Genomic DNA, 24682 nt, shown 5'->3' on the forward strand with positions numbered 1-24682 from the left:
GGCATATTAATAAGTTATCAGCTTTAAGTTAATCACACTTTTATTATTGTAGTGAATCAATCTCATTCTTCCCAGGCCTCCTATGAAAAATCATACCTTTCTTTGTATCTGGTAAGTGCCTTCTACAAATGTGGGATCCAGATTTGTTGAATCTTCCCAGTTTTCCTCAATATTGTTCAATGTTGGGAGCCTCCCATTTCAGCTGAGGCCACCACCTTGCAGTCTGTCAACCATGTGGGGCCTGCTACCATATCCCCCCTTACTGTAGCACCTACAGGTAAGAACTGATTTTCTTCACCTGGAACTTTCCTACAACATGGAACACGTTTTCCATTTATATTTTGTTTATTGTTCTAGATGGTGAGAGTAAGATCAAGATTGGAGAGCCAGCTACAGAGGAGGAAATGACAGGGAAGATGGAAACATTGACTGAAGAGTCTGGCAGCCCCAAGGATGATGTTCTCCACAATTCCAAAGGCAAAGAATTCTGTGAATTTGGGGATGAATTGAATGATCAGATGCTCTTTAAAAGAAGACAGTATGACTGTGATGAATGTGGCCAAAGCTTTGCATGGAATACAGGTCTTATTAGGCACCAAAGAACTCATTGGAAACCTTATGAATGTGATGAATGTGGAAAGGCCTTTCGGATGAGCTCAGCTTTGGTTCTGCATCAGAGAATCCATACTGGAGAGAAGCCCTATCCTTGTAGTTGGTGTATTAAAAGTTTTAGTCGGAGCTCAGACCTTATTAAACATCAGAGAGTCCACACTGGTGAAAAACCTTACAAGTGTGATGAGTGTGGGAAGGCCTTCAGTCAGAGCTCAGATCTTATGATACACCAGAGAATCCACACAGGAGAGAAACCCTACCAGTGTAGTCATTGTAGTAAAAGCTTTAGCCAGCACTCAGGCATGGTTAAACATCTGAGAATCCACACTGGAGAGAAGCCGTATATGTGTAACCATTGTTACAAACATTTCAGTCAGAGCTCTGATCTCATAAAACATCAAAGGATCCACACTGGGGAGAAACCGTATAAGTGTGATGTGTGTGGGAAGGCCTTCAGTCAGAGCTCTGACCGTATTCTCCATCAGAGAATCCACACTGGGGAGAAGCCCTATCCATGTGGCCAGTGTAACAAAAGTTTTAGCCAGAATTCAGACCTTATTAAACACAGAAGGATTCACACTGGAGAGAAGCCATATAAATGTAGTGAATGTGGGAAGGCTTTTAACCAGAGCTCAGTCCTCATTCTGCATCAGAGAATTCATACTGGAGAGAAACCCTATCCGTGTAATCAGTGTGCCAAAAGCTTCAGTAGGCTTTCAGATCTTATTAATCATCAACGAGTTCATACCGGAGAGAAGCCTTACCCATGTAGTCAGTGCAGCAAAATGTTTAGTAGAAGATCAGATCTTGTTAAACATTATAGAATCCACACTGGGGAGAAGCCCTATGAGTGTGATAAATGTGGCAAAACTTTCAGTCAGAGTTCCAACCTTATTCTCCACCAGAGAATACACACTGGAGAAAAGCCATACCCTTGCAACAGCTGCTCTAAAAGTTTCAGTCGCGGCTCCGATCTCATAAAGCATCAAAGAGTCCACACTGGAGAAAAACCATACACATGCAATCTGTGCAGTAAGAGTTTCAGTCAAAGTTCAGACCTCACTAAACATCAGCGAGTACACTCTGGTGAGAAGCCCTACCACTGTAGCAGTTGTGACAAAGCCTTTCGTCAGAGTTCCGACCTTATCCTCCACTATAGAGTTCACACAGGAGAAAGACCATATTCATGTACACAGTGCACCAGAAGTTTCAGTCAAAAGTCAGACCTTATTAAGCACCAGAGAACTCACACTGGAGAGAAGCCATATAAATGTGTGTGTGGGAAGGCTTTCAGTCAGTGCTCAGCCTTTACCCTTCATCAGAGAATCCACACTGGAGAGAGACCATTCCCATGTACTCAGTGTGGCAAAAGCTTCAGCCAGCGTTCTGATCTAGTTAACCATCAAAGAGTCCACATTGGTCAGAAGCTGCCAATGTGATACCTGTGTGAGACCTTAAGTGTGACCAGTCTTAGCAGATATCAGAGGCATCTCTGAAACGGGGAAAGGTGAGAAAAGTTCTGCCTGCCAGGCAAGTCAAGGCGGGTCAGAGTCTGTTGGCAGGTTGCGTGGCCTGCTGAGGAGGTTGCTTGAGACTCGAGGCAAGGGGCTGAAGATTCTATTGACCTTGGTGGGAGAAACAGAGGTTATTGAATGGGAACATGTCTTTTTTGAAGATTTATTCTATGTATGTGTGTACAATGTCTGTTATTGTCTTCAGACACACCAGAAGAGGGCATTGGATCCCATTACAGATGGCTGTGAGCCACCATGTGGTTTCTGGGAATTGAACTCAGGACCTCTGGAAAAGCAGCCAGTGCTCTTCACCTCTGAGTCATCTCTCCAGCTCTGTGGAAGAGATGTCTTATGTGTATATTTCAGTAATTTTTTCTGTTGGCTTGTGGCTTTGCTTCCCATGGTACTGTAGCATTAAAAAGGCTATGAGAATTGCACTCACTGCTGGCGTGCTGTAGACCTGCAGCCCTCCCATTCTGTGTCTTTCGTCTTTTCTTCTATCTTTCCTATAATCGTCACTCCCCACACACAGACTGTTCGACTTCGTGCCAGCCGGACTAGTACAAGGATTCACATAGAAGAGACACTCCTGACGTCATGTTTAGGGTAGCTGATGTTTTAACAAATCTGATCTTGGTGACTTTAAGTAAATCCATTCTAGGCAGGCACATGCCTTTAATCTTAGCACTTGGGAGGCAGAGGCAGGTGGATTTCTAAATTTGAAGCCATTCAGGGATACACAGAAAAATCTGCCTTGGGAAAAAAAAATAAATACAACAAATGGGGGTAGAGGGAAGAGGAGGAGATTCATTCTGAGGAGGAAGACTATAAATGTGGGAAAACCTGTAGTGTACAAATTCGGAGACCATACTACAACAGAATTTTACCAGTGCCATAATGACCATGAAATAGGTTTTAATCAATGTTTAACCCATGCTCCACTTAAAAAATACTAGAAGATGAATTTTATAACAGTTTACCTTGGAGCTGAGAATTACTGGTATTAAGGAAATCCAAAGGTGCTCTGGGAGTTGTATGAAAATCTTCATTGCTTGTAATTTTTTAAGTGAGTCAATAGGCAAAAATAAAGATTCTTACCTTTGCTGTGATCTAAGAAAATCTCTTATTGGGACACAGCTCACAGAGATGTATATTATAAAAATGTGTAGAGTTAATGCAGAATTTATCAATTTTAAGTATCTGTGGAAGATCTCAGTCAAAAGTCAGACAGAAATATATTCTTAGGAGTTCTTCCTTTACTGAATAAATTACCAACTGCATATCAGAAGTTAGTTTAGAGGCTGTAGAGAAACCTTAAGTCCTATAATTAAAATGGTATTAATATTGACATCACACATGTGCCCTGTGCTCATGCTGAATATCTCTGTAACCCTGAGCCACTGTGTCTCTGGAATTTGATGGTAGAGATCTAGTTTGGGTTTTCCTAGTAGGCATGAGTCTCTCTGGTGCACACAGCAATATTAGTTTTACTTTATTACTGTACTGGCAGTAATGCAGACCAACCAAAATTTTCTTGGTATGGAGTCAGCCAGCTGATCGTCAGCGCAGCGCATCACGCGTAGCTGATAGGCCAGCCGTCCTCAGTTCCTAACAGCAGCAGCTCCCGACAGTGCCATGGACTTGAGTCCTAGTGTCGATTCCTCCGTTGCCCTTGTCACAGCTAGAGCTAGCTTCCTGCAGTTTTTGTCATATGGTCAGCAAGTGGAGCCAGCTCTTCCAGCCACCTTCACTGATGACAGCTCTATGGAAACCAGTCGGCCTGCTTAGTCCAGAAATCATAAATGTGTCAACCCGTCCAGAAGAGATGCCGTTGGTACTGATGCTGCAACAATGCCTGGGCTGACCAGATAAGGATGAGAGGAGGGGCAGGTTATATAGGCAAAAGAGATAGACTTCCATATATCCATGTTGTCCTGTTGGTGAACCACAGTTATAGGTTGTGGGCAGGGGAGGGCCCTTTGTGGAGATGAATGGAGACCACCGAATCAGCTAAAGGATGGCGGGCAGCATCAGTGCTCCCAGCCTCTCTCTACAGCCAACGTCTCTCTCACTGGCTGTTGGCATTTCAGAAGATTTTGCCCTGCAGTATCACTTGGTCAGAGCTACATCCTAACACCATTGCCCTGTTTAAGTACTTACTGTGCACTGTGTCCATAACGTGCATTTTGAGATGCCAGGATAATAATCCATTTTTCCCTTTACAACTTCACAAAAGATTCATCCTTACTGGAGACCTTAACATCCTCAGACTTGTTTTCTTCCCTCCAATGAAAGCCTTCCACGTGTTCACTTGTAGATAATAGCCGTCTTCTCTCCCACGTATCCTGATAGGCATCATCATCGCTCTTCATGTGGGGGCCCTTGCTGAGTACAGTGAGGATTGTTTGAACATAAGCAGTGAGAGTATGCAGGCTGAATCCGATGACCCAGATAGCTACCAAGTGACTAATGGGGAAGGTAACGTGCAAAATAGACACTGGACAAGACAATGATTCGCATGCTGAAAAGCTCAGACTTTATACTCTTCATACACTGAATTATTCTCTATTTCTATTTTAACAACAAGGTGAACTAAGAAAAACTTCAGAAAACCAAACTATGGAGACAGCTATATTTGACCATCATCTGACCGGTAATTTCTAAACCCTTGGACTTCCCTAAGTTAAGAGAACAGTTAAGATAGAGGGTAGAGAGATGCTTCAACAGTTAAGAGCACTGGCAGCTTTTCCAGAGGACCTGCATTCAAATCCCAACACCCACATGGCAGCTCATCTGTAACTCCAGTTCCAGGGGACCCAATCACTTCTGACCTCTGAAGTAACCAGGCACTCACGGTGTACATACAGACAAAATACCATATACAGAATTTTTTAAGTTCTTAAAGAGCAATTGTTACAACAAACTCCCTTTAGCCTCCCAAAAATTTCTTATTGAAGTAATTTGGAAAGACCTTATGAGAGCAGGCTGCCATGGGAACCAAACAGAAAACTGGAACTCAGTGCCACTCTGCTCCAAGAAAGAGCTAGAGATAAAGTTGGTACCAATAGCCAAGGGTTAGTCAATATATCTGTAAGGGGTCTGCAGAAGTCATAAAGGACAGGGCCCAGCACTTCCAGGTTAAAGACAGCACTCCTGAACATGAGAGGACCTCTACTGAGACACTTGTCACATGTGTCTCCTGGCATGTTGGGTTTTATTTATAATAACCACTAAGTCTCTCCTACAGTCAGTGGATTCCTTGTAGCAAATGATCAAACCCACAGGAAGGCTTTGTTGAAACTTCTGGCATATATTTAGCCCAAAGAACCAGTGAAAAACAAATACAGTCATTGAAGTTGAAGGGGGTGGTCTTCAGGAACTGAGACCTTCACCTGAGGGCTCTGTGTCCTCTGACCTCCACCTGTACCATGACACGTGCACACACACACAACACACACACACACACGCACACAATGTAATTTGTTTTTAGACATTTAAGCTTCCTGATGAGATCTGTTTTATAGATCAGTTGGCATTATTTCCTTTTAGCTCTCAATATTATTCCTTATTTATTTATTTTTGACAACTTGAGTATGTCAGGAGAGGGTCTTCTCTGTTCATATCTTTTGGAATTTTAAAACACAGAGTTTAGATGTCTGCTTTTCTAGGAAATCTAACTTTGGTTTTTATCCTTATTTCTTTCTCTTCACCTGTGTATTCTTAGGTTTGGGTTTATGGTCATTTCCTAGAATCTCAGAAGTTTTGATCATGTTTTCCTGCCTTTTGATTTGGTTAGTTGGTTTGGTTTGGTTTTCCTTATTGATGTTTGAATGTAGTATTTCCTTGATGTTATTCTCCATCTCCAACATTCTTTCTTCAGCATGGTCAAATATTTTTAATTTAGTTCATTAAATTTTTTTATTTTCAGTTGCTCTGTTTCCCCCCAACGTCAACTCCCATGGTTACCTTCCCTTCCCACCTGATTGGTCATCCCCAGTACTGAAAACACCCATTTTGCTGGCTTTTCTACTAGGACCTGAATGAATTCATCTCCTTTTTTATCCTCTTTGAGGTCCCTGATCAGTTGTACTGGTCTTTTTCCATTGCTGTGACAAATGCCTAAACAAAAGCAGCTTAAGGAAGGAGAAATTAGCTTGGGCTCATTTTGAGGGTGCAGTCCGTCACAGCAGGGAGATCACAGCACCAGGAGTGTGAGGATATTATATATACTTAGGAAACAGGATGACAGACACTAGTGTAAATCAATTTCTGCCCAGTGTGTTATGTACACAGGTATCTTTACACACCTTTTTTTTTTTTTTTTTAAGATGCAGAGGACAGAAGTCAACACGGGGTTTCTTCCTCAATGGCTCTCTACCTTATTTTTGAGACAAGGTCTCTCACTAAGTCTGGAGTTCGTGGATGGACTAGATAGGCTGGCCAATGAGGATGTCTCCTTCCCACCAATACTGAGGTTGAAGATGTGTGTCACCATGATCAACTTTGACGTTGGTTCTAGGGATCTGAATGTGTGTCCTTATGTTTACACAACACTTTGTGGCCCTCTGAACCACCTCCCCAGGTCCTTAATTTCTCCTTTTCAGTTTTGGATCACAACCTGTGTGATGGTGCAGCTTACATTCAGGGTGGCTCCTCCCCCCTGAGTTAAAACTCAGGAATGTCCAGACAAATCTAATTGTATTTCCTAGTTGGTTCTAAATCTCATCACATTGGCATTATAGATTAGTCATCATGAGTTCACTCTTGGTCAAACTGACTTCCATGCACATCATTTTTATATCATTCATTCTGCCCTTACCCCTCGAAGGCTCGTGTGCATTTCATAATGTAAAACACATTCAGTTCAGTTTCAAAGCCCCCTCCCATACTCTTTAACATACCCAGCACTTCAAACATAGTCTTTTCCGAGACATAAGGTAGTCCTTATAAAATCAAAACATGAATTACATAACTTCTAAATCACAGAGGCACAAAGTAGACATTCTCTACTCAGGTACTTTTTAAATTGTCTTAATTAGCTTTTTTTTCTTCTTTCTTCTTTTTTTCTGGTGGTTGAATAAGTCATTGCTTCTGGGGTGTGGGGCTCAGGAGCTCTTGGTGGGGCAGGTCCGTTTCCTCTTCACCACCACAGGCTTCTGGCTTCGAAAGATGGCACTGGCCCTGAGGATGGCCGCCATCCGCAGATCAGTGGTACTTGTTCTGTCGGATCATGCGCCTGATGCTGCCGAGGGTGGCTCGTGCATTCTTGTTGATGGTGGTCCTCGCTGACCGGATCAGCATTTTATAACCACCGCGACCCCTTTGCCATCTAGCGGTGCCATCTAGCGGTGAAGATGGCATCTTAGCCCGTCACAGTGGAAGGAGTTTCTGGCCTTCAGATTATCAGGCTCCGTGCTATACGTCTGCTTATCCCTCTTGATCAGGAAACTGGAGCGGTTCCGAACGGCCATCCATAGCAGACCTGCGGACATGGCAGCGGCTCCTCTCCCTATGGCAGCCGGAGATGGAAAGAGCTAACAACTTTCATACATACTTTGGTTATCCTGCCTCCACTTATCTTTCTGCCCCCAGGCTCTCTTAAACACTTCTGGTTTATTGGCTTCCGTATGCATGCCCACAATAAATACACACAAACAAATACACACAAATATACACATACAAATGCGCATATGAGAACATGCAGGATACCTCAGTGTTTCCTGGTTTTATCCATTTTCCTACACATTTCATTTTTCTTTTTGTTTTCAAGGGTTTCCCAGTGTAGCTATGGAACTTGCTCTGAAGACCAGGCTGGCCTCAAATTCCCAGAGATCCACCTACCTCTGCCTCTCAAGTGCAAGGACTAAAGGCCCGAGCCACAACTGCCCAGCTAATTTCATTTTTATGACTTAAAATTCATTGTGTATATCTAACATCATACTGGATCTTGTACATATTTTGTTAAACCTAAAACTAAGAATTTTTGTTTTTAAAAGCTAAGAACTAAAAACAAAACAAAAAATAAAAAAATAAAAACAAAACAAAAAATGTAAATTGTCATTCTAACTTTTTGGTTTGGTTCTGCAATGCAGTAAATTTATCCCAGAACTTTGTGCGTTTTGGCAAGCACTGCACCTTACCACTGAGCCATACTCCCACCAAGGTATTTTTTAACTTCATGTCTTCATTGATGTGTCTTATGGTTTCCACTGCAGTGATAAAACATGACCCAAAGCAACGGTCACACGCCATCACTGAGGGAGGTCAAGGTCAGAACGGAAGTGGAAGCTGTGTCAGAAAGGATGACTGGCTTGCTGATGCTGAGCTTTCTTACTGCACACAAACCTATCCACGGGCGGCCCCGCCCACTTTGTGTTTGGCCCACCCACATCAGTGACTAATCAAGACTTGCCTGTGGGAAGTTGGATGGAGGCATTTTCTTACTGGAGGCTCTTCTCACCAAGATAACTTTAACATGGGTCAAATTGGCAAGAATAACAACTAAGAGGGGTGGTACATGGTACAGTTCTAAACATTTTTTGTATTTTGTTACATGGTCTTAACCACATAACCTAGATTAGCCTTCAAGTCCTGCTCCTCTTGACGGCTTCCTGAGTGCCGGGGTGTGCTACCATACCAAGCATTATAGTGTGTCTTGTTGGCTGGGAATATCTTAATATAATTGTTCTGGGATCTATTTATTTTATCCTTCCAAGTCTTAGTTTTTAATTTTTTGTTCAAGGTATTGTTTTTTAAGATTATTTCTGGACTTAACAAGACTCTTCCTGGTACTCTAACCCCAAAGTTCTCAATTTCAGCACAAGCCATCTGTCCTGGTAATACAGTTATGTATTGTAAAGTGTTTAGCCATCTGTTTGGCCTTTACCCACTGGGTGCCAGTAGTGGCCATACTCCACAGTGTTCAGACACTTCTTCCTCAGTGGCTCTGTACCGTATACAGGCAAAAACTCTTAAAAAACACCAGAGGGGGCTGGAGAGATGGCTCAGCAGTTAAGAACACTCACTGTTCTTCCAAAGAACCTGGGTTTGATTCCCAACACCCACATGGCAGCTCACAACTGTCTGTAAACTCAGTTACAGGGGATTTGACATCTTCACACACTCAGAGACATATGGACAAAGCACTAATGCACTTAAAAACATTAAATTACAAAACAACAAAGCATACTTGAGAATGTTCTGGGGATTGCGAGGTCTACTTTGGCCTTGTGAGTTCTAGTGAGCTCTTGAGTTCTCTACCCCAAAGATTGTTCTTTACTTAGTTTCACATGTGCTTGTAACCATTCAGATACCTGGGCAGAATCTTTCTGGAGAACACATGTCCTCTCTCTGTTTTCTCCTGGCAGATTGTGCCTTACATCCTAAAAGAGCCCAGCCACACTGGACTCCTGGGGCCATTTTCCACTTTGGGAGACCACTGAGCTTTGCTCCTCCCTCTCCACATGGTGGCCTAGAAACTCCAGTACTAACAAGGACCCAAAGTCTACCAAATTAGTCTCACGTCTCACCGCCCTTTGCTTCTAATAAATACTCACTAATTCAGACAGGTTAGACCTGGTTCCTGTGACTCCACTTTGACCCAAATATTTCTGAGTGATTAAAAAGCCAACATATTAAGCTAATTAATTAAGAAAAATACCAAAGAATGTTTGTGAGAGTTGAGTAGGTAGGAGAGACCCGGGGTCCCGTGGTAGGGCTAACAAGACAAAAGCACTCACTATCTTCAGTTAAAGTAACAAGCCAACATATGGACACAGAGTTGTGGGTTGTTTTTTTTTTTTTTTAAGTGTATGTTTGTGTGTGAACATTTATTTTGGTGAAGGAACAATAATTCCATTTACACAAGTTTGCCAGGAAAGGTTTCATTGAGAAACTTAGTTTGCAGAACGATCCACATGGGAATTGCAGCTATGAAGAAGTGGAACAGTGCTGGATTTGCTTGAGATGGTAAGAGCCGACGCTGGAGCACCGTGCACACAGCAGAGTCTCCTGTGAGTGGCAGGAAGAGCGTTAGCACTGGCCGAGGTAGGACTTTTCTGAACGCACTGAGAGTCTACGAGAAGTTCTACGCAAAAAGCAACATGGCAGCTAAGACTAGTGTGGAAACAAGGACCGTCCAGTTCAGTGGGTTGGGGGTTTTGTTGTTTGAGACAGGGTGTCACTATGTAGACCAAACTGGCCTGAAACATAAGAGATCTGCTGGGATTAAAGGCATCTACCAGCAGCACATGCTTATGTATTTTCTTATGGAGGATATACAGTAGAAAATAGATAAAAATAAAAAACCACCCAAAACTTGAGGCCACAATCCAAGTAGTATTCTAACACTATATATTTTGTTGGTGTGAAACCATATATATTTATGTGTGTGTGTGTGTGTGCATACTGTGTGTAAACTATATATGTGTGTGTATATATATATATATATATATATATATATATATATATATATATATATATATATATATATATATATATATATATATATATATAGTTTATACACATGTATTTGCGTGTCTCAGGATTTCTATTGCTGTGATAAAACACCAAGACCAAATGCAAGTTTGGATGTAAACAGTCTATTCCACTTAGACTTCCACATCATAGTTTATCATGGAAGGACTCATGGTAGGAACTCAAACTGGGCAGAGACCTTGGAAGAGCACTGTTTACTGGCTCTGTTTGCTCAACCCACATCCTCAGGTCATCCAGGATCATCTGACCAGGGTTGGCACCACCCACAATGGGCTGGGCCCTTCCCCATCAATCATCAATCAAGAAAATGTCCTATAGCCTTAAATAAAAGTCTTTCTCCAAATCAGGAATTGGGTTTGTATGGAGAATAAAATGTCCCCTCCCCCAAACCCATGTTAGAGGAAGGTAATTTTGAAGGGCTCCATGTACCACACACAAGTTTGAAGGCAATGCCCTGAGCATTGTTAGCTAGGTACAGCAGTGTGCTGGCATTCAGCAGGACACAAGCTATAGTCAGTTTGGAAGAGGGAATCCTAACTGAAACTGCCATTACTGTAACAGCCTGTGGGCAGGCTTACGGTGCACTTTCTTGATGACTGATGGGAGAGAGCCCAAGCTCACTGTGGGTGCTGCTATCCCTGGACTAGTGGCCAGGGTGCTCTAAGAAAGCAGGTTCAAGAAGCCATTAGGTAGAAGCCAAGCAGCAGCATTCCTCCATGGCCTCTACATCAGCTCTTGCCGCCAAGCTTCTGTCTTGAATTCCTGTCCTGACTTAATTTGGGGTTAAGTCAGGGCAGCACTCAAATAACCCAGGAGCTGGTAGATGGAGTAAAACCTTTCTTCCCCAAGTTGCTTTTGGACTTGGTGTCCTGTCAGAGCAATGGAAGCCCTAAGACAGCGGAGTCAGGAGTTTAAAATACCCGGACCCAAATGAGTTGGGAGAACTGCAGGAGTAATGTATGGAAGTCGTTCTGACATGAAAGCCAGCATTCAGTACCTGTTAGAATGTCAACAATTCCGAGTGATGTGTGAAGTGTGGTAGAGAAAGACTAAGGTCACACATGGCAAACGTTAACAGCCCAAATCATAGAAAGCCATGCTAATTTTATTAAATCATAATGCACGAAGTCTGTAAGTTAAAACTACAAAGGTTTACTACAAATCAGTAAGAAAATACAAATACCTTATATATTAATCAGGACAGAGCCTAATACAATTATCATAAACAAGAAAGGGACTTTACTGGCTCAAAAAACTTTAAAGTCCAGAGGTAGGGCAGGCTTTAGGCACATCTGGATACAGGGCCCCAGAAAAATATCAGAACTTAAGTTTTCTTGCCATCCCCGCTGGCCTGAATTTCTCCTCAGGTATTTTCTCCGTACAGTAAGGCTCACATCGTCCTTGGGTCTCCAGAGTCTCCAAAGCCTTCTTGCCAGTGGTTGCTGTTCTGTTGAGCACTCTCCCTGGCCTGCCTTAACACTGCATGCCTACTCTCTAACCGCTTTGGGTAGGATGCTGTGTGACTCAGGCCAGGCCTGCCCATGTGCTCACCAAAGCCATATGGGATGGTTTATCCACAATAACTACAGATACTGTTACCAGAAATGAGGGGAGAAATGCAGAAAAGACACCCATACATAACCCAATACAAAGGCAGTAGAAGCTATGAATGAATAACACTCAGGGAACTGGAAATGACCAATAAAGAACTTCAACTTCAGTATTCATCAGAGAAATGCAAGGACAGTTTCTTTCTTCTCTATACTTGTCCCAAACAGATAAGAACTGTCAAGTGTAGGTAAGGCTATGTGGGGAAATGAGCACTTTTCAGTTAGTGAAGATTACACTGATGACTAAGTAGAGCGTCTAATAGCTAAGCACGCACCTCACAGGAATTTGAATACCAGAATATGTAAGACAGAGGTATCTTAAAATTTCTATATAATCCTGTTTATTTAAAAGGTGTCCACATTTCTGCATATGCACATGGAAATGTGTAAAAACTGTACCAGGATATACAATACACTGGAAAGTGGAACCCACCAGAAGCCCTGAAGAAAACAGTCTCTACTCTTACACTTGTGTATCTTAGGTTTTGTATGGTATTAACTGTAGTAATTTATACTTTCATAATTAAAACAATGGGCAAGGCCAGACCAGGGCATGGAAATAGCCAATGAACAAAAGATGTTCTATCTTACTAATAAAGTTACAAAAAAAAAAAAAAAAATGAAAAATAAGAACTGGCCTCCAGGGGCTGGAGAGATGGCTCAGCAGTTAAGCACATTGGCTGCTCTTCCAGAGGTCCTGAGTTCAATTCCCAGCAACCACATGGTGGCTCACAGCCATCTGTAATGGAATTGAAGTCCTCTTCTGATGTGTCTAAGGATAGCAACCCTGTGTTCACATAAAATAAATAAATAAATCTTAGGAGAACAGACATTACTAATGAAGTTATAAAATTAGTACATGGTGTATTTCCCTAAAAAATACCAAATATATATGTCATGAGCCAATAAACCCATTTCTAGTTACTTGTGTTACAGACACAACTACATAGGTAGTAAATGTATGTCTATAGATGTCAGCCATTATCTATTATGTATGAAGAACCTACTAACCATCGCTATGGGGTTGGTTAGATGGGCTGTGTGTTCATGCAACGGAATACTATGTAGCTATGAAAATGTCCACATGAATGTTGGGAGAGAAAGCAAGTCTCACGACAGATGTACAATGGAGAGATGTTACTACCTCAGGTTAGCTGAGGATTAAAGCAGAGTTGAACACTGTACTTGGTGTGTGTACTCAACCACAAAGATCAGCTATTTTAAAAGATGTTTGCTTAAACGTGTACAGAGCTAAATTTGGAAGGATAATAAACCAGATTACCATGATCTTTGCCAAATCTGATGTCTTTTTGTCTCTTCTGTTTTTGCATTGTGAAAAGTTCAAATGGGCATATACAATAGCTTTCCAAGTTTGTTAACTAGAAAAAAACAGAAGATGCAGTGCTTAATGAGCAGAATTTGACCATCACAGACCAACCTAAAACCTGGCCTTGGGAACTTTAGTTCTACCATGTCCAAGTCTCATGATCTTTGGGCCTTGTTTTTCTGAGTCCACAGATCTAGTGATATCAGGTGTTCTAATCCAATGCTTAGCAAGCACACTGCTTCAGTACAGAAAACGCCCCCTAATCTCACACAGATGTAAGACAGGCTGCAATGGTCAAACATCAAATAGGTGTGATTATTTAAAAATCACTAAAAACCACTACTAACTGTTGGGCCAGTTAGTATACATGCTTTAACAGAACTGCTAACCAGAAAGGTGCTGGCTAGGCCACTGCCTGGCACCTGCTACATGCCTACTTTTGTGTACCCACCAAATATGTAGGTCAGCAATCGCTAACTAAATTAATTTGTTGAGCAGAGTCAGTTACATACAAACCCCATCGCTTCCTCTTCCTGTATACCCTCAGGGTTCTAGCCCAGCCCTTTTCCAAAAGAGCCTTGTCTGAGCTTCCTTCCCAAAAGGACTCGGTGTTGGAGCTGACAGACCTCACGTGTTCACCAGCTCTAATGCTACCTTTTTGTGCTTTCATGTCACTAGGCAGCTTTGGCCTTCAAGACAAATCTACCCTAAAATGAAGACTGACATTCCCCTAGAGGTTACTCACCCTTCCCTAAGAGTTCTGTCATCTCTGCAGGCTTTTATCCTACTGGGAAAGAAGCCAGTCGTTAAATAAGTAAGGCAATTCCAAACTACTTCATCTTAGAGCAGAGGAGTTTGCAGCTTTATTTGACATTAACTTGTTTCCTCTCAGCCACAGAGAAAAACCCAAAGTCCCTACATTTTCTTGTATAACTTAAAAATACATTATAGCATTACTACATATTTATACTTCAATAAATCTTAATCTATAAAGCACATTTCTTATAATTGTTATCAGAAAATCATGAACAAGCTTCATTCTGCCTCACTTCATCAGCTCAGTTGCATTTCTCACTGCTTTTCAACAGGCTCACGCAAAAATCTCTTTCCACATTAAAATTTGACAAAGCACCAGATATGACCCAAATCACTGCAACTATGAAATATTTATACTTGCATGGATAATTTCCATGTAACAATGCCTGTCTTACATAAAAAGCCTTTTCTCTTACCCAATGCTTTAACTTGCAGAGTTTTCCATTAAACAGTAGAACCACAGTACTTGGACTCTTAGCCAAGGCATATAGAATCCTACTACTAAAATGTATTACTTTTAATACGTTTTTTTAAAAAATGTGTTAAGACTGTAAATTAGAAAAAAATCAATTCTGACAGTTAATAAACTAGTTATTAATAGCTTAGTTGTTTAAAGTACGGTCCACTCAACGTGTAGTTACAACCACAATGTTACTAGAAAGGATGTTTGTATTTTTTAAGATTCATATACTTTCAAACTAAGAGTGTCTTGAGCTCACCTCTGAAGAATGCAAAGAGCTGATTAGCTAGCTCTCTGATCTAAGCAATGTCTCCCTCCAAACTCTGGGGCTCTCAGAGGTGACCTGGGAATGCTGATGGGAAACCCTTATGACTTACAGTGGAACAAACACCTACCTACTTACAGTAGGGTTACAGTACCTAGCACAGTGCATTGTCGGTAGAAATGTTTAATAATAAATGTATGGCTGTTTTAGCCTAGCGTTTAACCCTTTTGTACCAAAGGAGTAAAAATAGCAAACCTGATATTGCTGCCCACCCATCAAGGAATGTCCTGTCCTTAACTAGGATGAGGCAAAATGAGTTATATGTTTAAGTTTTCCTAAAAGCCATGTCATACATATAATTACCTTAATTTTACATTTGCCTTTCAACATCACTACATTCTTCCTTAGTGTTTGATTTACCATCACTTTTACAACTGTCTGTGTTTACACAGGAAAACCATTTTAATTAGTAAGATTCCCATAAGTTAGGTAAAATCACTTGAGTTTTTCTGCAGGCTGACTGTACTTTAGTGACATGCTTCACTGAGTGACTTCCCAGGTTTGTCCCCTCCGAATTTTGAAGTTTTGCTACCACTTCTCATCTGAGATCTTAAGGCTCATCTGACCCTGAGGCTTTGGCCTTCATCTTCTATTTTCTCAAATATACTGAACCTGAACAAAAAAAAACTAAGCTTTCAGGGATGTTCCTAATCTCGAAGATGGGCTTTTAGATTTTACAGTTCCTGTGTTGCCTTTTGAAACAAAAAAGTGTGCACCTTTACAGAACAACACTCCAATGACCAACACAGAAATAAAGTAGCTGTGTGAAAAGGACAGGGACAGAGAACCAGGCAGCTCATTACTTGGGAAGGAAAAAAAAAAAAGAATATAAACATCACATGGAAAATTTAGGTATTAACACCTGAATTATTTAAAATTTCAATTTCTAGGCAGGTATTACATCATTTCTTTCAAGATATTAATGGTGAATAAAGTTTTTGTTGTTTTTGTATTTCCCAGTGTATTTTCTTAGTCAACGGGGAAAAATAGTTTCCGTATCTCTTCATGTTTTTAATTTTGTCTTCATTTCTGAAGAAAAAGACCTGAGTGCTGATTGTTTCCTCCTGATTTCTTACACCTTCACAACATTCAAAAGTTTTTCTGCATTGTGTCTTCTCTGATGTCTAAAGAGATTTGAGCTTTGACTGTAGGATTTCCCACACTGAACACATTCATAAGGTTTCTCCCCAGTGTGGATTCGCTGATGATTAATGAGCCCAGAATTCTGGCTAAAGGCTTTCCCACATTCCAGACATTTGTAGGGTTTTTCTCCAGTGTGCACTCTCTGGTGCTGCACAAGGATGGAGCTTCTGCTGAAAGCTTTACCACATTCAACACATCCATATGGTTTCTCCCCGCTGTGGATTCTCTGATGAAGAATGAGGGCAGAGCCCTGACTGAAGTGTTTCCCACATTCGTCACAGATGTGTTGTTTCTTTCTAGAAGGATTTCTCTTTCTTTCAAACCTGCCCTTGGGAAAACAGGTTTCTCCGTATTTAAAAATCTGAGGAACACCTATGTTTAGAGTGCTGGGAACTTCGTGAGACTCTCCCACTGAAGCAGTCTCCTGCTTCGGAGCCAGTGCTCCATTTTCAGTCGTGACGTCATCTGAAATAAAGAGAAAATGTAAATACCACTCAGTACCTAGATGGAGAGAAAAGAACTTGAAGGGAAAATGTGGTTTTGTTGTTGAGACAAGGTCTCTCACTATGCAGCTATTGTCAGCCTCAAACCTGCTATGCAAACCAGGCTGGCCTTGAATTCAGAGATCAGCCTGCCTGTGCCTCCCAAATGTTGGGATTAAAAGTGTGTGCCACTGTTCCTGCAAGAAGAATTTTCATGAACTAGAAACCCATTTGTGTACATCTATGAATATATAAGGCTGACTACTCTCAATGTAGTCAAACAGTAACTATCGCTGAAATAGCTCAGCACATCACAGCCAATACAGAACTTACAGCAGAACACAGGAGTCCTGATGGAAAACATTAGCCAAGAACCGGGTGTGGTGACTTACACTTTAACTCCAGCGCTCACAGGAGGCAAGGGAAGGAGGGTGTCTGTGAACTCAACACCAATTCCAACAACACAGCAAGTTCCAGTCAGGGCCACAAAGTAAGACAAGTCTCAAAGAACAAGACAAAAACACTAAGGCAGCCTACGTTAACTAAAGCCATGACATTAAAACTTCAATACACAATGAATCAAAGGTTCCCTATTAAGGCAACTTGCTCCAATTTAAAATCTGTCATGTCAGCTAGAAAAATTGTTCAAGTCTTAGATGTGTCTAGAAAAAAAAACCTCAATTTTTAAAGTGGCAGCACCATCTACTCGAAGGCAGCGGTAAGAGCAAGTCTACCATTTTTCTGGAACTGTAAGCAGTAGAGAGCGGATGGTCGGCAGAGAGCAGCAAGCACTCCAAAGTCACACTGGTGGATGACAGCGAGGATTAGTCAAGCGAGAAAGCAGAAGAGCAGAGCCAAGGGCCTGAGGGGCCATGAGGCTTATATACTTGAAAAGCCAGGTTTGAAGGGTAGGTGGACACATGACCTGCATGCAGTAAATGGAACATCCTGTATCCCTAAAATGGGGCCAACAGGGGAAAACTATTCTGACAGTTAGGGAGAGGACACGTCTTCTCCCATGAAAGCACATCGTGAAAGGACAAGTACAGGACCTGAACTAGCCAATGGAACACGGTCTCGTGATAGGGAGAGCCAGTGTTGCCGATTACACCTGTACCCAGTTCTGACTTCTAGTACCACTCCCTCTCAGGGGAAGACCTGCTCATGTCTCAGTGTGTGCCATTATTTCCACCTACCTAAGGACTGAGGCAATCTCAGACAAAACGTCCCAGAAACAAACTGCAGCTCAGTGAGTTTAGTACATACTAGGTCGTATAAGCAAGAACACGGCATTAAGCACCAGTGTACCGCAATGCTCTCTCCTGATCTGACAGTACCGGCACTCACATGCACACACTTGTACACAAGTTACACATAAGTCTTAAAAGACACATAAATAAATCTTTCTCAAGTTTCTGAAGGGGGCTGGAGAGATGTTCAGTGGTTGAGCACTGACTACTCTTCCAGAGGACCCAGGTTTACTTCCCAGTACCCACAAGGCAGCTCACAATTGTCTGTAACTCCAGCTCTGGAGATTTGACATCATCTTCATCTTCTGACTTCCAAGATCACCCAGCAAGCACATGCTACACAGATACATATGAAGGCAGATACATATAAAACAAAAAGGAGAAAAAGTTTCTGTGGTTGAAATGCAGGTGAAGGCAGGCACAAGAAAAGGCAAGGCCTGTGATTAGGCAGTGAAAAAGGCAGAGACAGAGTTTTGGAAAGGAGGAAAGATAGAAGGAGGGAGAAGAAGCCGAGATGGAGCAGGAAGAAGATGGTTCTTCTCCATGTGGCTTTAAATAGCCACAGGTAGCTATGTGTATCTTATAAGGAATGGATTATTATAGGACAATTTGTCTTATCTAGGTGGGCAGTTTATACCAATATCAATTGGCTCTAAGTTAATTATGTGGACATTTTGTGGAGTGGGAATATGATATAAATCTGATTGATAAATTACAAGCCTCTAGAGTTTTGATTTTTACCAGGTTACTGGGAATGTAAGCAGAGTCCACAGCAGAGAGTCACGGACACTGCTGGGACCAGAGAGTAGACTGCAGCAGATGGGATGGAAAGTGAGTAGGTGAGACATTTGGCTGATTGAAATGAAAATACCCCTGGGCTGGAAAGATGGCTAAGTGGATAAGAGCACTGACTGCTCTTCCCGAGGTCCCGAGTTCAAATCCCAGCAACCACATGGTGTCTCACAACCATCTGTAATGAGATCTGACACCCTCTTCTGTGTGTCTGAAGACAGCTATAGTGTACTCATATATAACAAATAAACAGATCTTAAAAAAAAAGAAAAAGAAAATACCCGCTGGTGCCATGTGGCTCTATGATACTGATGACAGTAAGGGTTGGTGCTTCCTTTTTAAATATTTACCACAACAAGTTTCTTAAAAGACTCTAGGATTGAAGTCTACTGAATATTGAAGGAAAAAGTAGAAATAGCTGAAATTTTAGGAAAACTTTAGTGATACCATAAAGAAAAAGACTGAAGGAGGTTTCAGATAAATTCGCATGTTCATACGGCTAGGCAGAAGACTGAAAGCAAAAGAACAGGACACAGATGGGCTGGGAAGTGCAAACATGAGCCCAATAAGTCTGGGAGTAAAAATACCTGAGGCCAGTGAGTCAACATCAGAAAAAGTCACACTTAATGCAAAGGTATTTCTAAAACAGCAGATTAAAAGGGTTTTGCCACAAGAACAAGCAAAGCACTCTGGGAAAAGGCCACATGGTGTCCTGGTCCTCACCACAGTGCCTCAGAGAGTGAAGTTCCCAGGATGCCCACTTGAGCTGGTTCTCTACAGCATCAAGCTCAGAACTTGGTAATCCCTGAGCGTCTTCGTGAGATGCTATCTCTTCTACAAGTACTTCCTGTTTCCGCCGATGGAGAGAAACCTGAAAACAAGATTTTAGTTTGGTTGAGAAGGAATTCTGACACTAGGCAGACATAACAGCAACTACACAAAGACACGAATCCTAGCTAGCAGAGCAGCAGAGGTATTGCCGAGTCGCAAGGGAACTGGAGGGAGGAATAAACATACTTCTAACTTAGCCAAGTGAGGTTAATTCAGCAGTTTGCCTACTGCTGTGTTAGTGTTTCTGCCGTGGGAAAATGAAGTGAGCATGCTCACCGGCTGTCCAGGGTCGTCGAGTTCACTCTCCAAGTCCTCTAGAACAGTCACTGCCTCCTCTCCATTTTCTGGGTGATGCTCTCGAACCCAAGTCTGTAGCTCCTTGGGTAGGATGGCAACAAACTGCTCCAACACTACCAGCTCCAGTATCTGCTCCTTAGTGTGTGTCTCTGGTCTGAGCCACAGGCGGCAAAGTTCTCGGAGCTGGCTCACCGCTTCTCGAGGTCCTGGTGAATCCTGGTATCCAAATTGCCTGAACCGCTGCCGGAAAACCTCTGGGTCAGGGAGATGGTTCCAGGAAATGCTCGACCCCTCTTCGCCATCAGGATCCTCCTCTAGTTTCACTCTCAGGATTTTTTCTTCTTCATCTGGATTTGGGATGATGAGTACTGAATCTTCTTCCACTGACTGTGCAGACATCCTGCTACAATACTTCCAAGAAGAGGCAATCGAGGCAAGGTATAGACCTCAGAGAAATACCCTGTTTTCCTCAAAAGTACTCCTAAGGTACAAGAAACAAAAGATATAAATCACCAAGTACCCCATGATATTCAAAAGCAGCAGAAAAAAAGACGCCTTGCTTTACTGAATTAAATCTTCTAATCAATAACCTGTATTGACTGAGCTACTACCATAGCTGGAAGGGTATAGCCGATCTAGCCTGCCGCCTGCTACACCGTCCATAGTACAGTGTAAAAATTTCAGTGGCTAAAACAGCACAGAAACATTCCACGCTGAGAAAATATGACGCATCTGTCTAGGGCCAGCAAGGTTACTCAGTTGGCAAAGGCCTGACGGCCCGAGCCCGATGACCAACACATACATGAGAGAAAACTTACTTCTGCAAGCCTGGTCCTCACGAGTGGGACACACACACAAGTAAGACGCAAAAATGGTTTTGAAAACGATTTAATTTTATGTGCATTGTTATTTTGCTTGCATGTATATCTATGTGAGGATGTCAAACCCCTTGGAACTGGAGTTGCAGACAGTTGTGAACTGCCATGTGGGTGCTGGGAAATGAACTTGGGTCCTCTGGAAGAGCAGCTAGTGCTATTAAACACTGAACTATCTCTCCAGCCCCATATTTAAATTTTATGTAAGTCATTAAATATAATCATGGTTCAGGTTATAATGGTAGAGTTGACAGTATTCAATGATTTCAGCTAAGATCTAAAACAATGTAATATTTACTATCTAGCCCTTTCTAGAAAAAGAAAAACAAAAAAAAACAAAGATTGCCAATCTGTGACATATAGTCAACAGAGGGTAATTTAATAACCTAAAGAATCCAGGTAAGAAGCAGTCTACCTCAGTGTACAGCTGGTTTTGTGTCAACTTGACACAAGCTGGAGTTATCACAGAGAAAGGAGCCTCAGTTGGGGAAATGCCTCCATGAGATCCAGCTGTAAGGCATTTTCTCAATTAGTGATCAAGGGTGGGAGAGCCCAGCCCATTGTGGGTGGTGCCATCCCTGGGCTGGTAGACCTGGGTTTTATAAGAAAGCAAGCTGAGCAAGCCAGGGGAAACAAGTCAGTAAATGACATCCCTCCATGGCCCCTGCACCAGCTCCTGCTTCCTGAACTGCCTTAGTTCCAGTCCTGACTTCCTCTGGTGATGAACACGGTATGGAAGTATAAGCTGAATAAACCTCTTCCTCCCCAACTTGCTCCTTGGTGTGCAGAAATAGAAAACCTGACTAAGACACTCAGTGTTCTCCAAACGTTCTGAAGCTTGGGACTGGAAAGTTGATTCAGCAGTTAACTATGCACTCCCCTGCAGTGGACCTGGTTTGTTTCCCAGCATTACAAATCTCTCTCTTTCTCTTCTTACCTCCTTAGGCTCCAGGCAAACACATGGTGCAAATATAATACATAAAATGACACACTATTCAGAACGGTAGGAGGCATGTAAAACATGACCTTCTGCCATTGATTCTGTGTGGAGCACATGAGCACAGGTGTGGAGGTCAGAGGACATGCAGGAGTTAGTTCCCTCCTTCTGCCATGTGCAAGCCTACCTGATGAGCCACCTGGCCCACCCCACTCTTCATTTTCTGCAAACCTGGAGAAGGAAACAGATCAATGGCATTCCTATCCTGACCCCCTGGAATGAGAAAGTATCCAGGGATCTTATACATCATGCTCTACTACTGAGCTAATGCTAAGAATTGTGCATAAAACTATGTTGTTTAGGAATCCCCTAAAATTAAAATATATGTGAAAAAGTGTTCACTAGTAGCTAGGTATGTGTCCTAAACCCCATCATGTAGGCAGAAGCAAGATTCTCCTCATCTACATGGTAAAACCAAGCTGGGCTTATTAGATCTTGTCACGGAACTTCTTTTACACAGTTCAGTAACAGATCACATGACACTGGGGAAGACACTATTTCACATAACATGCAAATGTTACTCAGGCATCCACTGCACCATACATGCATTTAAACTTACAGTGACAAGCATCAACCGCAGCACGTTCTAGGAAAAGCACTCACTACTTCTCACAGTGGACGGAAGTCTTTGTCCTGAGGCAGCTTCCCCTAACTTTTGGGGGGTGGGGGAAATCTGAGTTACTTTCTGATTCTTCTGGTATTTGCAAAATCATAGCCGCACCACGGTTTACAGCACATAAAGAATAGTAAGTTTACAGCTACTCTTTATCAGAGCCAAGAAGCTAAAAAACAGAAACTTAAGAAAACCTTGTTGAAGCCGGTCAAGATGAAGACAAAGGACCAGAAAATGCTGCATCAAACTGACAGGTCATATAGACACCCCGGAGGGGGATGCCCTAATAACAAAATCCAAGTTATTTGTTCTGATTCCTGGACCCGACTCTAACAACAGCTCAAGCATTTCTACGTAATAGAAACTGCTTTTTCTTTTACTTTGTACTGCACCAAGCTCGTGGGATGTGGAGGAGCGCGGTCCTGCGGTAGGCGGGATCCTTCAGCGACCTCCCGCCTCACAGCACTGAGCCCAGCCTGCCACAGCAACTCCGACGTCCTTTTCCCAGCATTCACCAGGAAGAGCTGCAGAGGCCCCAGAACCACCCCACCACACAGGACAGGCACTTCCGCCCACGACCGGCGGGACTACAAATCCCAGCAGGCCGTGCGCGAGAACCGTCGATCCCACCTCCACCTAAGCGTCTCCCAGAATTCTCCGCGAGTCGCTAGAGCCTCAAAATAGAACAAAACCGGGGCGTGGGGGAGGGGAGGGCAGGCCGGAGAGGATGCGGGCACGGGAGGCTCTGCGGATCCCCTAAGTGCCGCAGGCCGCCGCGGCTCTTCCGCCGCGGCCCTCTATACGTACGCTCGGGATGCGGAGCGTCGCCCACCTCCGGGCCTCTACCCCCGCCCCCTCCTCCTCGAACCCTACCCCCGCGCGCCGCTGACCTCTGGCTCGGACCCGCCGCAGCCTCGTCGTCCCGGGCAGACGCAGCGCCGCCGCTTCCAGCCGCTTCCCACAAGCCCCCGGCGCGCGCGGCTTCCGGTCCGCAGGACGGGGGCGGGAGGGAATGGGGGAGCCGAAGCCCGGAGTTGCCATGGGGACGTGCGGTGAGCGGGGGAGGTGCGGCTTGATGACAATGGCCGCATTGAGGCTGCGCTTGGCCTTGCGCCTCTCACGGAGTGGCTGTTGCTCTCTGCTCCACTTCAGAGAAAGGAAAGGGGAGCAAGAGGAACGTGGGCGGCAGTTTCACAAGTGCCCCATGCTCCTCGCCGGAGCCGTCTGGAGCAACTAACGAAAGTGAACATTTCTGAAAACGTGCCAAAATTGTGTCAGGCACGGTCGCTGTACGCTACATGTAAATCGTTTTTCTTTACCCCCCACATCCTACAGTATTTCTTACTTACGAGCTTTTGGCCCTGAAAGGTTTGCCTCTAAACATGTCTCAAACCGTTGTTTTCCACTGCTGTGTCTCAAAGATTAAGACAGGTTATCAGACAAGATGAAACTAGTTGAGACCTTTGTCACAGAATTGCAGAATATACGCATGCTGGTTGTTTAATGCCAAAAAGCAGCTTCAGGCTTAATCACTTAGATCACCTCACTCCCCAGCTATCTTAACCATGACGTTAAATATTTGTTGCGTTGTTCTGTAGGTCTGTTGCCTGACTTTTCCTATTGTGCAGCCTCAGCCTCACTGACCAATGAATGCCCTTTCCTCCAGGTGGGCGCCATATGCTTGTGGACACTCTTAAAAGTGATCTCATTACTTAGCTGTGCTTTGTTTGAAAGTCCTGTAAAAGTTGGGTCCTCTCTGTCTTGGTTACCACAGTCGTACCCACACCTAGTTTCAGGGTGCTGCCTGGTAACTAGAAAACTCAGTAAGGACACTTCGAATAAATGAATCAATTGTGGGCTGGTCACATTGCATGGTGCCTTTGGTGGGTCACATGTCAAGTCTCAGAAATCGCACAAAAGAGCTCTGTTTTGGAAAAAGTCTTGTAGGTCAAGTTTTGCAGAACAATCCTCAAGCTTTGCCCTGTTGTCTCATTCAGGAAAGGGCCTCTGCAAAGTGTCCTCAGCCTCTGCTGGGTTAGTGAATGAGAGAGCAGTAAACAAGCCGCTGACAGAATAGCAGGACTTCCCATTCCAGCCAGAGCTCACCTTCCCATAACCCCTGTAACCTTTCTCTCTTCACTCTGAGGCTTTTTAATACAGCTTTTTATCCTCGTGTTTGGCTGTAGCCAGGATCCAGCTTGGCTGTTCTCTGCAACCTTTCCTCTTGTGACTCCTAAGAGCT

General features: G+C 43.1%; 2 protein-coding genes and 1 pseudogene across 5 annotated transcripts in view; 1 reads left to right on the forward strand and 2 right to left on the reverse strand.

Annotated features, from left to right (window-relative positions):
- The window catches only part of LOC308423746 (uncharacterized protein), a 34264-nt gene extending 31707 nt beyond the window's left edge, over window positions 1–2557 (forward strand). Inside the window, exon 6 of the mRNA XM_080920522.1 lies at window positions 358–2557. Coding sequence (XP_080776648.1) covers window positions 358–2051 — 1694 coding nt within the window. The 3' untranslated portion in view covers window positions 2052–2557. The remainder of the gene's footprint in view (window positions 1–357) is intronic.
- A 4674-nt stretch (window positions 2558–7231) lies between these two features.
- On the reverse strand, window positions 7232–8052 carry LOC308423522 (large ribosomal subunit protein eL28-like; annotated as a pseudogene). The gene has a single exon. The product of its transcript is annotated as a large ribosomal subunit protein eL28-like (transcript).
- A 3696-nt stretch (window positions 8053–11748) lies between these two features.
- Window positions 11749–23399, reverse strand: ZNF24 (zinc finger protein 24). Of its 3 annotated transcripts, XM_080920242.1 has the most exons (5): window positions 23331–23399; window positions 22387–22479; window positions 19935–20436; window positions 19551–19698; window positions 11749–16768 (listed from the first exon to the last, which is right to left on the reverse strand). In XM_080920242.1, the coding sequence occupies exons 3-5, from the start codon at window positions 20352–20354 to the stop codon at window positions 16233–16235; spliced, it is 1104 nt and encodes a 367-aa protein (XP_080776368.1). In that variant the 5' UTR covers window positions 20355–20436; window positions 22387–22479; window positions 23331–23399; the 3' UTR covers window positions 11749–16232. The 3 variants fall into 3 exon arrangements, with proteins under 3 accessions (XP_080776368.1, XP_080776370.1, XP_080776369.1); XM_080920244.1 differs by lacking the exon at window positions 22387–22479 and having other exon boundaries at window positions 23331–23398; XM_080920243.1 differs by lacking the exon at window positions 23331–23399 and having other exon boundaries at window positions 22387–22591.
- Between the last annotated feature and the right edge of the window lie 1283 nt (window positions 23400–24682).

The sequence above is a fragment of the Micromys minutus genome, assembly GCF_963924665.1.
Source record: "Micromys minutus genome assembly, chromosome: 8".
In the NCBI taxonomy this organism is placed as follows: domain Eukaryota; kingdom Metazoa; phylum Chordata; class Mammalia; order Rodentia; family Muridae; genus Micromys; species Micromys minutus.

Bases quoted from the DNA above. Each gene is read 5' to 3' on its own strand.
- ZNF24 (XM_080920242.1), bottom strand. From the start codon at position 20,354: ATGTCTGCACAGTCAGTGGAAGAAGATTCAGTACTCATCATCCCAAAT. The intron at 19,699-19,934 runs GTGAGCATGCTC...TCTTGTTTTCAG, and splicing joins TCGACGACCCTGGACAGCCG to GTTTCTCTCCATCGGCGGAA. The intron at 16,769-19,550 runs GTGAGGACCAGG...TCTTTATTTCAG, and splicing joins TCACTCTCTGAGGCACTGTG to ATGACGTCACGACTGAAAAT.